At 43.5% G+C, this 13,552-nt stretch overlaps 1 protein-coding gene across 2 annotated transcripts; it reads right to left on the reverse strand.

Moving 5' to 3' along the window:
* Window positions 1–4,380: 4,380 nt before the first annotated feature.
* LOC137608173 (PH and SEC7 domain-containing protein 1) lies at window positions 4,381–12,506 on the reverse strand. Of its 2 annotated transcripts, none has more exons than XM_068334308.1 (16): window positions 12,083–12,506; window positions 9,901–10,526; window positions 9,617–9,701; window positions 9,227–9,470; window positions 8,182–9,105; window positions 7,833–7,913; window positions 7,626–7,738; window positions 7,479–7,537; window positions 7,273–7,362; window positions 7,124–7,167; window positions 6,863–7,035; window positions 5,999–6,069; window positions 5,762–5,904; window positions 5,527–5,671; window positions 5,299–5,445; window positions 4,381–5,213 (listed from the first exon to the last, which is right to left on the reverse strand). In XM_068334308.1, the coding sequence occupies exons 2-16, from the start codon at window positions 10,366–10,368 to the stop codon at window positions 4,935–4,937; spliced, it is 3,066 nt and encodes a 1,021-aa protein (XP_068190409.1). In that variant the 5' UTR covers window positions 10,369–10,526; window positions 12,083–12,506; the 3' UTR covers window positions 4,381–4,934. The 2 variants fall into 2 exon arrangements, with proteins under 2 accessions (XP_068190409.1, XP_068190407.1); XM_068334306.1 differs by lacking the exon at window positions 12,083–12,506 and adding an exon at window positions 10,858–11,009.
* Window positions 12,507–13,552: the final 1,046 nt, after the last annotated feature.

Here is a 13,552-nt window from a genome sequence, read left to right on the forward strand (position 1 = left end):
AGTGGCCGGGCCCACTCCAGATACCCCATCAACTAACTGGACACTCATTCTTTCCCATTCCCTGCTCAGGCATGCAGAAACACACACGTCCATATACACATATACATAGAGAGGAGCTTTAAAGTCCTTTCAGGGATGAGGAAAACCTTTTCCACTGAGCTCCCCGTGAATTCCTCCGCCAGCTGATGGCCGGCCAGAGAAGTAATGGCAGCAAACGTTAAACATTAACAGTCTCACTGCCAAAAAACAAAACATTATACTGCTACACACAAACCACAGAAGAAATACCTCATCTCTGCTTCTCTCTGGGCCTATTAGTGAGGAGGCTTTGGGCCACAGTACTTCTGGTCTGGTAATGAGCCCAGCAGCACAATACAGGCACCGGGCCGGAACAGCTGAGGGTAGACAAAGTTGGCAGGATGAGGCGACTGGGACTTACATTTAACACAGACTCATACTAACTGTGTTCTGTGTGTGTGTGTGTGTGTGTGTGTGTGTGTGTGTGTGTGTGTGTGTGTGTGTGTGTGTGTGTGTGTGTGTGTGTGTGTGTGTGTGTGTGTGTGTGTGTGTGTGTGTGTGTGTGTGTGTGTGTGTGTGTGTGTGTAAAGAAGGCAAGTGTCCCATTATCATTATGGGACAAAACCAAAGACAGAATGTGGGCCCCTGGAGAAGCTGCTGCCAAAAATCCAGCAGAGGAGTGTGTGGTAATCAATGGGATGACGGTCCGGGGTTATCCGGTGCCAATCATCTATAAAGTTCTCCACTTATTCCTGGATCTTAGACACAGGTCAATAAATTCACTCCGACAAATTAGTGTTATGCAGGCCGACAGAATTTGTCGAACGAGCAGCAGAACATGCTGTTGTTTTAACCTGAACAGGCCAGCGCTGCTGTGTGGGTCGTCCCCGTGTTGCTGCCTTGTTGCCCTTGAAAAAGGATGAGAAACAGTTTTCATCTTTTTTACCAACCGTTATCTTTTTTTTTTTTAGTACTGAGAAATTCCACATATGTGAATAGTCAGATGGATCATGATGATAACTATTGATAAAAAAGTCCACGAACAAAAAGTACCAATAAAATTGAATTGAACATCAGCATTGCAGGTATTTAATCAACAAAACCACAGCCACGCATAAAATAAAATAAAATAAAATAAAATAGTTTGAAAAGGTTGGTGGTTTCAAAACTGAACAAAGAATCTTCAATGGAAAGGAAGAGGAAAATCGAAATTGGGAGGGCAAATCTAATCTGTTACTACTGGAATATTTCACGTGGAACTGAAACTTGTGCTGCATGAAAAACTCACTTTATATTCACTTTGAACACACCATGAGGATTCCTCTTCTGGTTACCACAGCAACCCATGAATTCAGAGATATGCCAGTCAGAACCAAACCAGGGGGCTGACTGTTCTGATGAAATGATGGAGCAGCTTCCAAAAAAAAAAAAGTTTTAAAAATACTACAGACCACCTGAGCAGACATCAAATAAAAACACCTTCCTCAAATTTCAAGAGGCCATCTAATCTCCTCAACCTTTAACCATAGTGTCCCTTGAACAAATGTGCCAGTCAAACATACAACAGTGGTCAAACAGAGGGTTCCTGTGTAGGAAGAGGCAGAGGGAGGAAACACAGGTGCTCTGTGTCCAACCAGCCTATTAAGCAACACACAGGCCCTGAAGGGAGGAAGGACTATTGACTGGAAGACATCAAGAAAAACGCACCTTTCAAAGCACACAGATCCAACACTGCACACTCATACTGAGGTGGATAAAATCAGCCAGGTATCAGGTACCGCCCTGAGGGAGAGGGTTGACCCGCAGAACCCCGGGGAGTCAAACACAGCTGACAAGCAGCTTATTCAGCATCACATCTCCATAATGCTGCTTTGTCTGTGAGTCGCTCTGCAGATTAAAGATCATCAATCAGGGAAACAGTAATTGATAGATTGGGGATTTACTAACGTGATCGAAACTGATTCACAATCTGACAGCTGGAATAAGATCGAATGCAGGCGATTAGCTCACAGACATTCTTCCTCTGCTGTTACATTGACCCATGGAGAGCCAACTTTAAGATCATGTTTGTCCTGCATCGTAAAAGCCACCTAGTCTGTGCCTGAGGAGTGTTGTCAGAGGCAGGAGTGTGTGCAGAAGAGGAAAGGGCAAAAAGAGGTCATGCGTTGAAATGCCCTTAAGCAAGGCACTTGCTTTAACTCTCTCAGTAAGAGGCTCCTTGGCTACAGAAAGTTAGGCTTTGTAGAAGGAGGCATGAAGGGTTGGCTGTGATGAGATCTAAAGTGTGATTTATGTTTGGGCTGAGCTCATAAAATAAAAATGTTTGGCCAGGAGAAGTCAGGGAGGAAGAAGGTTTTTTTATTTTTTTTAAATCAACTTAAAGCAATAAATTCATCACTTCATACTGATTTTTAAACTCTTGTGGAACACAAATGCATCGACTGTGTGTGGTATTAAAAAGTTTGGTACAGTAGAAGTCGAGAGTATACATAACCCCAGAAAAGACTGCAAAAAGAGAGACCTGAAGGGCTGTGATGGAGAAGCCAGATAATGGCAGTCAAGAGCACAGGATGGAGACGGAGAGACAGCGACTGAGAAGCAGGGAAAAAATGTTTCCTATAGCTGGAGAGGGAGAGATGAAGCACTGGTGCGGATAAGAGATAAAGAGCGATAAGTCGAGTGTGTGGAGCGTCAGCAGATGGAGAATGTGCGTCAGGAGGAGCATTGAGGCCAGAAAAAAAGAAGATTCCCAGGAATGAATGTGACTTTTTACAGTACAGTTTCTGCTGTCACGGCAAACATTCCTGCTTTATATTTACTGGCGTTTTCATAGCTACTGTGGATCAAAGTGATGCTGTCTCTGTGTTTGGGAGGACAAAAAAGGGGGCCAGAAGTGACCTCACTTGTTGGGGTCTTTTTTGCAGCCCATGCTGGACAAGCCCCTAATGATAACAACCTGAGATCTTGCCTTTTTAATTACCCACCCAGGCCTGACTGAGTTGCACAAAGCTGGAGAACGGAGTGCTGCAGACGGAACAAAAACAGGCCCGCTCCTTAGGATGGATGCCCTCTGAACCCAGCGGCTAATGCAGGCCTTTGCTGCTCCAGCGGGTCATTATTGTGGCTGAAGAGGAGGAGAGAGACGGCACTCCAGACAGAGACCACCACCGCCGCTGCTGAAGTCATGCTCCACAGGTCATGTGAGAAGAGCTTTTGCTGGAGAGTTCCTGTGACGCCGGCACGCCACCAGCATGTTTTAGCACAGATTAAACATCCAGGCACTAATGGCTGCCTCTCGCCGTAACATTTCGTCACAGGCCCGAGAGCATGTAGGTTAGGCGGGAGGGTGTCGCCTTTCAGCGTGCCACGCTGCTTCCCCCTCTACACCCCCCATCTCAAGATGCTATGACGGCCCCGGGGCCCCTGTCACTCGTGAGGCCCATCAGTCATCCTCATCTGCAGAATCTGACTTTATCTTAATGAAATGTTGTTTTGTGAATGAATGGAGACTTCTTCCATTCACAGGACTAGAAGGTTAGTATTACTACAGATGATCAGATAGAAGCAACAGGGTCTCACCTGATGCCCCCCACCCCCCTCCCACCAGGATGGAAAGGTCTTATATAAAAGATGAACGAAATGCTTTGATCCAATTCAGCCGTTGAAACAGGACAGTGCGTTCCTCTCTATATTGTCTGTGCTCTTCATTGTGTTTCCTATTGTCACATCACATTCCTGTGAGAAGAATGTGTGTAGCTTGTGTTGGGGTGTGTGTTGGGGAAGGGGGGGGGGGGGTGCACCAGACATCCTGCTCCTATTGTCGAACGCCTCAGGTTGACCACTACTCAGCATGTCAGGCTGAAAGAGAACAAAATGGGACTTGTGCCACAGAGAGGGATGACAAATATGAACACACACACACACACACACACACACACAGACACACACACACGGACACACACAACTGCTCAGCTTTTGGTCATGAAATCGAGGAGAATGTCAGGAGAATTGTCACATTTTGATGCGTGATGATGACGAGTAGCTCCATCATTTGGCAGAGGACATTAAATGGATATTTTTAACTTGCCAAAACTGAGCAAAACCAGTTTAATCAGTTTACAACCCTCCTTGTGTTCTGTGATCAATATTTTAAACTCTTTATCTCACTTAAGCACTGCCTTATGGGAAAAATATTGGTTGTATAAATTCTAAGCAAATTTAAATGTTAGAATTTATAATATCGCACACAGTATCGCTCAGTTAGCACTGATTGTGGATGGTTCATACTCAGTATCATAGGTGAAAATCAGTAAATACAACAGATTTGCAGGAAATTAGGGAAAAAAATTATACACCCAAAAGATTGTTAGACAGAGACAAATTTTATTTTTTTCTTTATGAGAAAAACAGTGCATTTAATTTTGGAAATTAACCCTTCATTTGTATATCAGTGGCATAAAACATAAAACAAGCATTTTGTTCACAAAAATATATGTAATAAAAGTGCACTGAGGATTTGTATTAAAAAAAATTTAAAAATTAAATGATAATTACCAAACGGTACAAGCGTTCATTCCAGGATAAACTGTGTGACGGCCCCCTCTCGTGGTTACTAATGTAAAGACACGTCTCTCCAAAGATATAGAAAGCCAGGCTTGTCTGTTATGAGTTCTGCGCGACCAAAGTTATAGGGGAGGTACAAAATAAATTAGGTCCACATTCAAATAAATGCATGAATACAAATCAGGTTTCAGAATCCCCAAAGTTTGTTTTTGGAAAAGTGCAAAAGAATACACAGAAAAACTATAAAACAATCATCTGGCTGAGGCAGATGTGAGACAAACGAAGAGGCTGAAGTCCTGTCAGCTCCATGCAGAAATTTCCAAGGTCCGTTAAAAGATTGCATTGTCTCTGTTTCAAGCGTCTTTATTCCACCGGGGAATGATGGGCCTGCGATACGTCCGTCTTTCTGAGATGTTGCGTCTCACTTTGATGACTGTCTGGGGAAGGAGCTCCAGAGAGGGGCTGGAGTGACACTTTTTGAGCCCATCTTCACCCGTCTTCTCCCCTGCTGAGTCAGCACGCATGACATCATCAAACACCTTCAGTTCTGTGACGTTCATCAGGTCGTCGTTCATCTTCTTCACGCTCCTCCAAGTGTCCAGCACCTGAATGTAGGCCTCGTAGCGACACACCTGCAGGGTTTGAACAAGCACAAGGGTCACTCGATGAGTCTTTCTACTTGTATTCACATAGTGACACCGACAACGCTTCGAACACCTCGTGCTGAAGGTACTCCGCTCTGAGGCGATGCTCCTCCAGTTCCTTGGCTTTGGCTTTTTTACCCTCTGGTGGGTTTTTCTTCAGGTATGACAGATCTTTCTTGAAGGACTCAAGCATTCCTGACTGAAACTGCAACTGCCGTTCCTGCACACGAAGGGAAAACAAATTCAGTGAAGATCTATCAGAGTATATGGAAATCAATACAAGGAAGAGAGGCAGGAATACCATGGTGTGTGCTGACTGCACAGCAGGCAGGGTGGGCCTGAGGAACCTCCTCTGGGAGCCCACGGCGGCGGGGAAAGGAGGGGAGGAGTGAAGAGCTGCAACCAGGTTGATTCGGTTGATCCAGGAAATCATCTCCACCTTGGACCTGACGGGGGGAGGGGGCACGATCTAGCACTGAATGTTGACACACACAAGTACAAACACACAGTCACACTGTAGTGGAAGTGTGACTTACGAGGCCTGAAACAGGAAAACCCTCTGGTTCGCCGTCTGAAGGCTCAACACGTGCGGTTTCTTGTTGTAGTTGGATGCCTGTTCCGCCAGAGAGTGATGCACGCTCACCACCTCGTTCGCCTGCTGATCTCTCCTGGAATCATACTGACACACATTGCAAAGTATAGCTCTTTTATTATTGTAAAAGAGAATGCATTCTATTTATACAGAAACACAACGAAAACACTGAGCGACTGACCTTCTGTAAATAAAGGACCATTCCTCTCAGAACACCATAGAAAGTCTTCCAGCCTCTTTTCCCCCAGGGAGCTGCCACACAGGAACATTGAGGTACAAGATCAGACAGCAGTGAAACAAAAGCCCTCTGTGTTACAGGTAAGACAAGATGTTAGCATCCGCAGTGGATCATTTTCTTCAAAAACTCTCTTTTCTAATTCCCTGGGAGTTCCATCCTCACTACCATCTTTGCAGACCTTCCAGTTGTGTCACCTATCACTCCCACCTCTGTCATGTCTGCAGCTCATCTCATCAGACTTCCATGATACATGTACTTTACACTCTGACATAATTCTTCTCCACCCCTGACTTCCTCATGCAATACCACACTTCCTCTCTTGGAACCCGATAATGTCTTTTCTTCAAGTCCACAACTCATCTTGGCCGTATCAAAAGGTTGGCACATGGCGTGGAGCGTGAATAAACACGGTGTGAGTGCTTTGGGGTGATCCCAAGTCGTCCGACTTAACCCTAACCCTTCTGGTCATTTTATTCAACTATTCTGGTGAAAACCCAGAAAGAATCACCTGTTGTCACCATTATTCACCAGTATGGGTGCCCTATTCAGTGAACTGCATCAGGATGATTGATCTTTAGAGAGTCCGAGCAGCTCTGAACACCTTTTTGCAGTAAATGCCAAAAATCAAATGAAACTGTAATCAGGGCAGTTGTGTCACACCTGGAGCTAACTTTTTTTGGAATGGACTTGGATTTGAAATCACTTCATATTTTACGTTCATTTAAAATCCACTGATAAAATACTGAGATACAGAAGATGAAGGAGTTGAACTGAATCATAAATACTAAATGAATTTGTTTCAGTCACTTCGTTTGCCATCGACGTCGGCGTGAAGCTTTCTCTGGAGGAATCCCTCTTTGACCACAGGAGCCTTTCCATCATGACTGACATCCTGGAAGGGGTTGGCGTTTGAACGCAGTGGCGTGTCATCTTCTCCATCTTCATCCATCAACATGCTGCTCTTCAATTCCTCCTCATCGCTGGAACGCACAAAAAAACGGACAATATTAAACAGCTACATGGAAAAATGTGGAAGCATTTTATGAGAAGTTTTAGCGATCCGCTTACACAGCCCACTCCAGTGGTTCCGTCTTTATGGAGCTGTAAAGACTCTGAAATGAAGATTGAGAAAAAGAGTTAATATAATAATAGGATAATAGTCACCAACCAAGAAACAGGTCCTCTTTCTGAATTTAAAAAAAAAAAAAAGGTTTTACCTTCAAGAGGTCCTTATTGAAGTTTCCTCCATCATTCATCCCATCAAGGTTGGATACAAACTTAGACGAGGACATGGTTTTTCCCACATTCTGCAAACACACACAAAAGACTATACGATTGCCTAACTGCCTCACAGGCCTCGTCAGAGCTGCTTCAAAATAATACTGAAGCCATCAAACTGTTTACAGCCAGAAATATTTCCTACCTGTCCGTGCAAGTCAGTGTTGAGAAGCATTAAAGCACATGTAAGAGCAAACGCAGCATCTGAGGACATAAATGCAGAGGGATAAAGACACATGTATGCTCTCTCTTGTATATGTTTAAGCAGAAATGACTCGGGAAGGAGGCGCACCTGATGAGGAGTAGGAGTCCGGGTTGCACTGATGGAAGCGGCAGGCGAAATGCTGCAGGACACGCTCTCTTTCCTGGGTCTCTCCTATCAGCATCACCACCTTCAGGAAGGATCTGAGTGCAGAATTATGAAAGGATTGCAGGAAACTCGGAGCACGTTTCTTGAAGGACGTCAGTGCAGGGCAAGGTTTGCCTCGGTGGCTCTCACCTTAGGGCGTGATCGAGGGTTTGGCCTGTGAAGTCAAAGAATTTCAGGTATTCCTCCCCTACGGCACGACTGAAGTCATTACTAAACAGAGAGGAAAGACTTTGTGAGTGTTTGCAGAAGTGTCACAAAGCTTCACTAAATCTGTATCATGACGTGACTCATTATTTAAACGAAACTAGAAACAAAAGAAGACATCTCCAAAAATATGATTTCATGAAACACAAGTTGTTGTTGGTTGGGGGTTTTTTTTTTTGGTCAAAACAAACCTGCACTAACAACCTCTAATGTGAGGTCATTTCAAGATACAACTATGACCACATGTGACCACATTACCCATGATACATCTTACTCTTTGTCTAGGTGCTTCACCACATCCACACGTTGGATCCCCTCCAAGTTAAACAGCTGTTGGGCGAGGCCCCGGGCCACCTCTCTGTCCACGCCGTGTCCGTTCACAAGCGGTGCTGTCGTCCCGGGGGGGTTGCGGTGCTCTCCATTGGCTACGACTGTTCGTTCAGACCCGCCCTCGCCACCTCCGGCTTCTCTGGTCTCAAGCAGCATCTCCGGCGGTTCCTTCGTCTGATTGAACGCGGCCTTCTTTGACTGATCTGTGACCTGCTGCTCTGTTATTTCAGATTCATCTGTCTCTGGTCGCACATCCCGCTCAGACGCCATTGGGGGAGGAAAGTTGGTTATTTGTTCATTCTGCTCCGTCTGGTCTTCCTGCTCTGGAACTCCAGGGTCTTCAGCTCCAACGCACACGGTCTGCCCTGATGGAGGACTCTCCTCTGGAGAGCTTTGGGGCATGTTTGACTCTCCCGTCGGTTCCACCGGCGGTGACTCATCCAGATGATGTGGTTGTTCTACCTGGTCTACAGACGTCTGCTCCACAGCTCGGATCGGCTCTCGCTCTTCCTTCACATGAAGCTGCTCTGACTCTGAAGTCATGTGATCACAATATTGATGCTCTAAACAACTGTTCTCCTCAGTTTCTTTCACCAGCTCCAGCATTTCTTGCATTTCCTTCCCACTTTCTGCATTTTCCGATGCCTGCACTGATGGTTCGTGGTTGTCTGACTGTTTAGGGTTCACAGCTGGAGTTGTCTCTTTGCACATTCCTGTTTCTTCAACCTGGCATGTGGCACTTTGAAGTAACCGTTCCAGCATCTGGATGTCCTTTTTTCTCCCTGTGTGTTGCTGAGGAACAATAAGCTTATCTGGATTCACAGTCGGTCCGATATTGTCAGTCTGAGTTGGCGGCGCAGGAATCTCCCTGAAAAGTGTGAATAAAGTACGAAATGTGGTCAGTGTTAGAAAAAAAAATGACACACAGCTGCAACATGATTCACATACATTACAACACACTTCTTGTTCCGCTTTCCATAGATACTCACTCAGCAGTCAAACAACTGGTTTGTGCCTCCTCGCTTTCTTTCCTTCGGGACAGGTTTGTCAGACTCAGCTCCTCCTCTACCTCTCCTCCCTTTTCAATCTCCTCCTCAGTCTCTAAACCATTCAGTGAAGTTTGTCCTCGCTGTGAGTCTCTCTCTCGAGTGAGAAGAACATCGGATTCCTCCTGCCCCTCCAATAGCACCGGATGTCCCTGCTCTTCTTCTGAATCTATCACTGAAAAGATTTCTGCAAATAAAGAAAAATTGGAGACAGTTAAGACAGTTTTGCACTTGAACCAGAACAAAGTCTAGCAGAAATAGACCAAAAAGCATTTAAAAAAACCAAGAATCATTCACTTGTGTTCTCAAACATTCGACCGAATCGACACATACCGTTATCGCTGTCTGACAGCTCGTGTGTTGAATCTTCTTCTTCTTCCTGTGGCGTGGGTTCTTTCACATTTGCAGCATCACGTGGCTGGAAATTACAACACATGCAGGGCAATGATCATGAACATGGGTTGTGGGAGTAAGTGGGTTCACCTGCCCACATTCTGAAGCTCATCTGACAAGCATTACGTCCCCTCCAGTAGCTACTCAAAGATTCAGGTATTAAAGCAGTGAAGTCAGTGAAAGAAGAAAATTAACCCCTAACTCCACACACACACAGCACATACCTCAGAGCCACTTCCTGTCCGCTCTAGATTTGAGTCAAGAATCTGTGAGTCAAACCCATCATCTTCCTCTCTGAACTCCTGTGTGAAAACTTCAGCACTAATCTCTTCAGCCGATGGAGAATTGGTACCCAGGCGTGTCACACAACCAAAGCTCAGCTCATTAGCCACGTTTCCGCCTGTCATCAGAGGTGACGGCTCAGCGGAGGGGTCAGGCATGTCCCACTGCACTGTAGCAAAGGAAATGGGGGGGCTGGTGCTGGTCATGTGCCGCACAGGCCATATTATTTGCCCCCACTGCTGCACATCCTCGGGACTGTCTCGTCTGGCCTGTGGGGGCAGATTAAAGTCACCTGACCTGTGGCTGGTCTCCACCTGCTGACCTATAGAGGTCCATGAGTCTTGTTGTGGTAGATGAGGGACTGAATCTGTGATATCAGTCAAAGAGGGGAAAAAGTTGTCCTCCTCCATTTGCAGGTATCTCGATTAGTTCCTTTGTTCAGGTGTTTTGGGGTCAATAGCTGCAATCCATGTCCTGCTAGAAGAAACCTTCCTCTGCTGTATGAAAGATGACCATTTTGAATGATCCTGTTCATCTGAATGCTTGAAGCACGGAGACATTCATTAATCTGTGAGCAGAAAAACAGACATATTAATACACTAAATATACAGTATTTAACACTGAAAGAATGCTGCTTTGTTCTGTTAAAGTGCTTCCTCATGAATTACATGAATGAAAACAATTAAAAATACATTCTGGGCAAACTCCTGGAGTAGAATCTGAGTAACAAATAAACCATTCATGAAACTGAAATATATTTGGCTACAGTATAATTGTGATCTTTCAGCATCTCTATTTTTTTCCCCCATTCATCCATGAGAAAGAGTCCAATAAAAACACTCAAACAGACCAACAAAACTGAAATAAAATGATCTAAAGCTCAAAGATCTCACACTCACCACACACTACATAATCCACTGGGCAGACTTTTGTTTAGCCTGTGCTGCAATTGTCTTGGTACTTTAACTTCTTGGTGTGGTATTGCAGGCACTGGAGTGAAATGTCACAAAAGCACATTTCTACCTCCTGCCCACATGCACAGAAAATCAACCGAACAAAGTGAGCGAGTCAAAAAAGAAGTGCACGGTGACGATAAAGACACTCTGAGGGTGGAGCTGCTCCTGGTGGGCAGTTGAAAATTTGTGTCATGTGTTTATCATTTTATCACCAAGCTGCACTGTGACGCCACGTGAAGGATAAAACTGCAGCAAATAAACAAGAAAAGCCTCTAAATTTGAGCATCTCTCCCAGCAACACCAAGATTATCACCAACAGAATATCACACCTCTTATTTTATTACTTCATGGCTAATTTTTCCTCACATTTGTGTATTTATTACCTTTTTCTATGCATCTTTCTAGTCAGTAGTGTACTCATGTCATGCAATCAACACCCAAAAACGACATTGACCACATTTCCTGTATGCGTGCTCACTTCTCAGTTCCTGTCAGGGTGCAACGAGCGATACGAGTGAATGAGCAAATGTTGAGATTGACTAAGAGGATCAACTCTAAATGAATCCTAGAGTGTTCTAAATCAAAGAAAGTGAAGATTGCCAAAACCTACAGTCAATCAAAATGTTTGAAAGTGGTATGGAGTTTCTGAAGCTTGCTTCAAAATTATTTGGACAATTTTAATCTTGTACTGTATAATGTTACACAGTGCAATGTCATTGACGTGATGACACCTTAAATTCTCAGAATTGTCAGTGTTAGATAATGTAGATAACACAATCAGATAACAAGAAGAAAGACTTACTCCTGTCATTAAGGTTCATTCAATCAAAGACATATGAACAGCAGGGTTCTTAGAGAAGATTCAATGTCAATGGAGAATATCAGAGGAAATTGAATGGTTTTTTAAAAGAGTTTGTTAACATGATACTGACGGGGAAGTAAACATATCAGAAAATAAAGAGGAACAGAGCTATACAGAGCTAGAAATGAAAGTTGTGACAGGATTTACAAACGTGTGTACATGTGTAATTACAGGTATTAACTAAAAGAGATAAACGCTGCTTTTTCATCATTCTTTACTTGTTGCAATATTTAAGTATTTTTAGACCTCCGTAATTTTTATAAATCTAATTAAGAAGAATCACTTCAGTGGTGATAAATAACTTACCCCCTCCAGGCTCCTAAAAGCAGCATCATATGATGGGCTGTCTTGTGCAGCCAAGTCTGGCAGGAGGGAAAGACTCACCACGCTGTTAGACGGGGTTCAAATCCCTGTGCCTTCAGACGTAGTCATTCACACAAATACACACAAGCATACAAAAAGGCCTCAGTTTGTTCGATCTGAACCTGCAGGGCAACACAAATAAGCCTTTCATCAGCTCGCCTTAGGCCAAGCGGAAATTCACTCTGTAGGGTTGCTTGAGATGCATGAAAATCACAAGTCCTGATCTGCACCGAGTCTCCTCTTCTTCTCCTTTGAGCTACCTGTCCATGTTGAAGGAGATTGGAATCATTTTTCATGTTCTTTCTGTCGTGCTCATCCCTAAAAAAAGATAGAGCTGGGGGAGAGAAAAGAGAAATTCAGCAAATGGATAGGAAAGAGCTGTGGAGTGGCAACAAGAAGAAAGAAAAGGCACATTGTGATAGGCAGATGACTCAAGAGGCAGAGACACCTGAGAGGCCTCGACCCACGCCCACATGGCCTGGAGGTATGCAAGCACACACATACGAGGTTAGATGATGGGAGTGGTTCAAATACTTTCTTGCAGCTGACAGCAAGGATGTGGTAAAACCAGACGGCTTTTCGATTCAATGTGTACCAGTGATTAGCTGCACTGGAATTAGTTGTCTGTCTTTGTGTTGGTTTTTCCTTTGCTGACGTCTGACTTCAGAAAATCCTGTTTCACACTTTCTGTACAATACAGGCATACAAAGAAGAACAGAACTCCATGGCTTGTCTAATTTCTTTTTTGTTTAACTTGCATATTTTTCTTAAGTAACAGATTTATATTTATTTAATGATGTACTGTATTCAAAGTAGAAATAGTTTTAAAATAACTACGTTAACAACATGCATTACTGATGGTGTTTGGTTAATCAGCTATTATTCTAACACAGTACTCCGTGACAGTCTGGGTGTACGGTCAACAGAATTCATTATGCGCATTACAGTATTAGTATTTTTACCTAGTTTGGATTTCCTTTTTGTTTTTTCCATTTTTAATGTTTGTTTATATTTCCATAATCAATATAATGCCATATAATTTATTAAAATAAAGTTGTTATTCATTATTATCAATACTCCTAAATGAATTAACATTATCACCATACTGGAATGTGTTGTAAAAATGTATATATTCGCCAAATGAGTTTGAATATCTGAATACAGAATAGTGCTTCTTATTTTCTTTAATCATGACTTTTAATCATTAGTTTCTTTGTGTTTCATGTAATGTCTTGTTTTTTAATATCTATACCTTGAGTCTGTAATAACGTTTTTATCAATCTGATCTCTGTTATCAGTTAGCTTAACTCACAACTTAATTTATCTCGTTAATTTGACACAATTTAAAATATAATAACTAACAAAGTGCTGTACTGTACTGTAGTTAGCGGTGTCCTGGGTTACCGAGCTGTT

The sequence above is a fragment of the Antennarius striatus genome, chromosome 15 (genome assembly GCF_040054535.1).
Source record: "Antennarius striatus isolate MH-2024 chromosome 15, ASM4005453v1, whole genome shotgun sequence".
Taxonomy (NCBI): Eukaryota; Metazoa; Chordata; class Actinopteri; order Lophiiformes; family Antennariidae; genus Antennarius; species Antennarius striatus.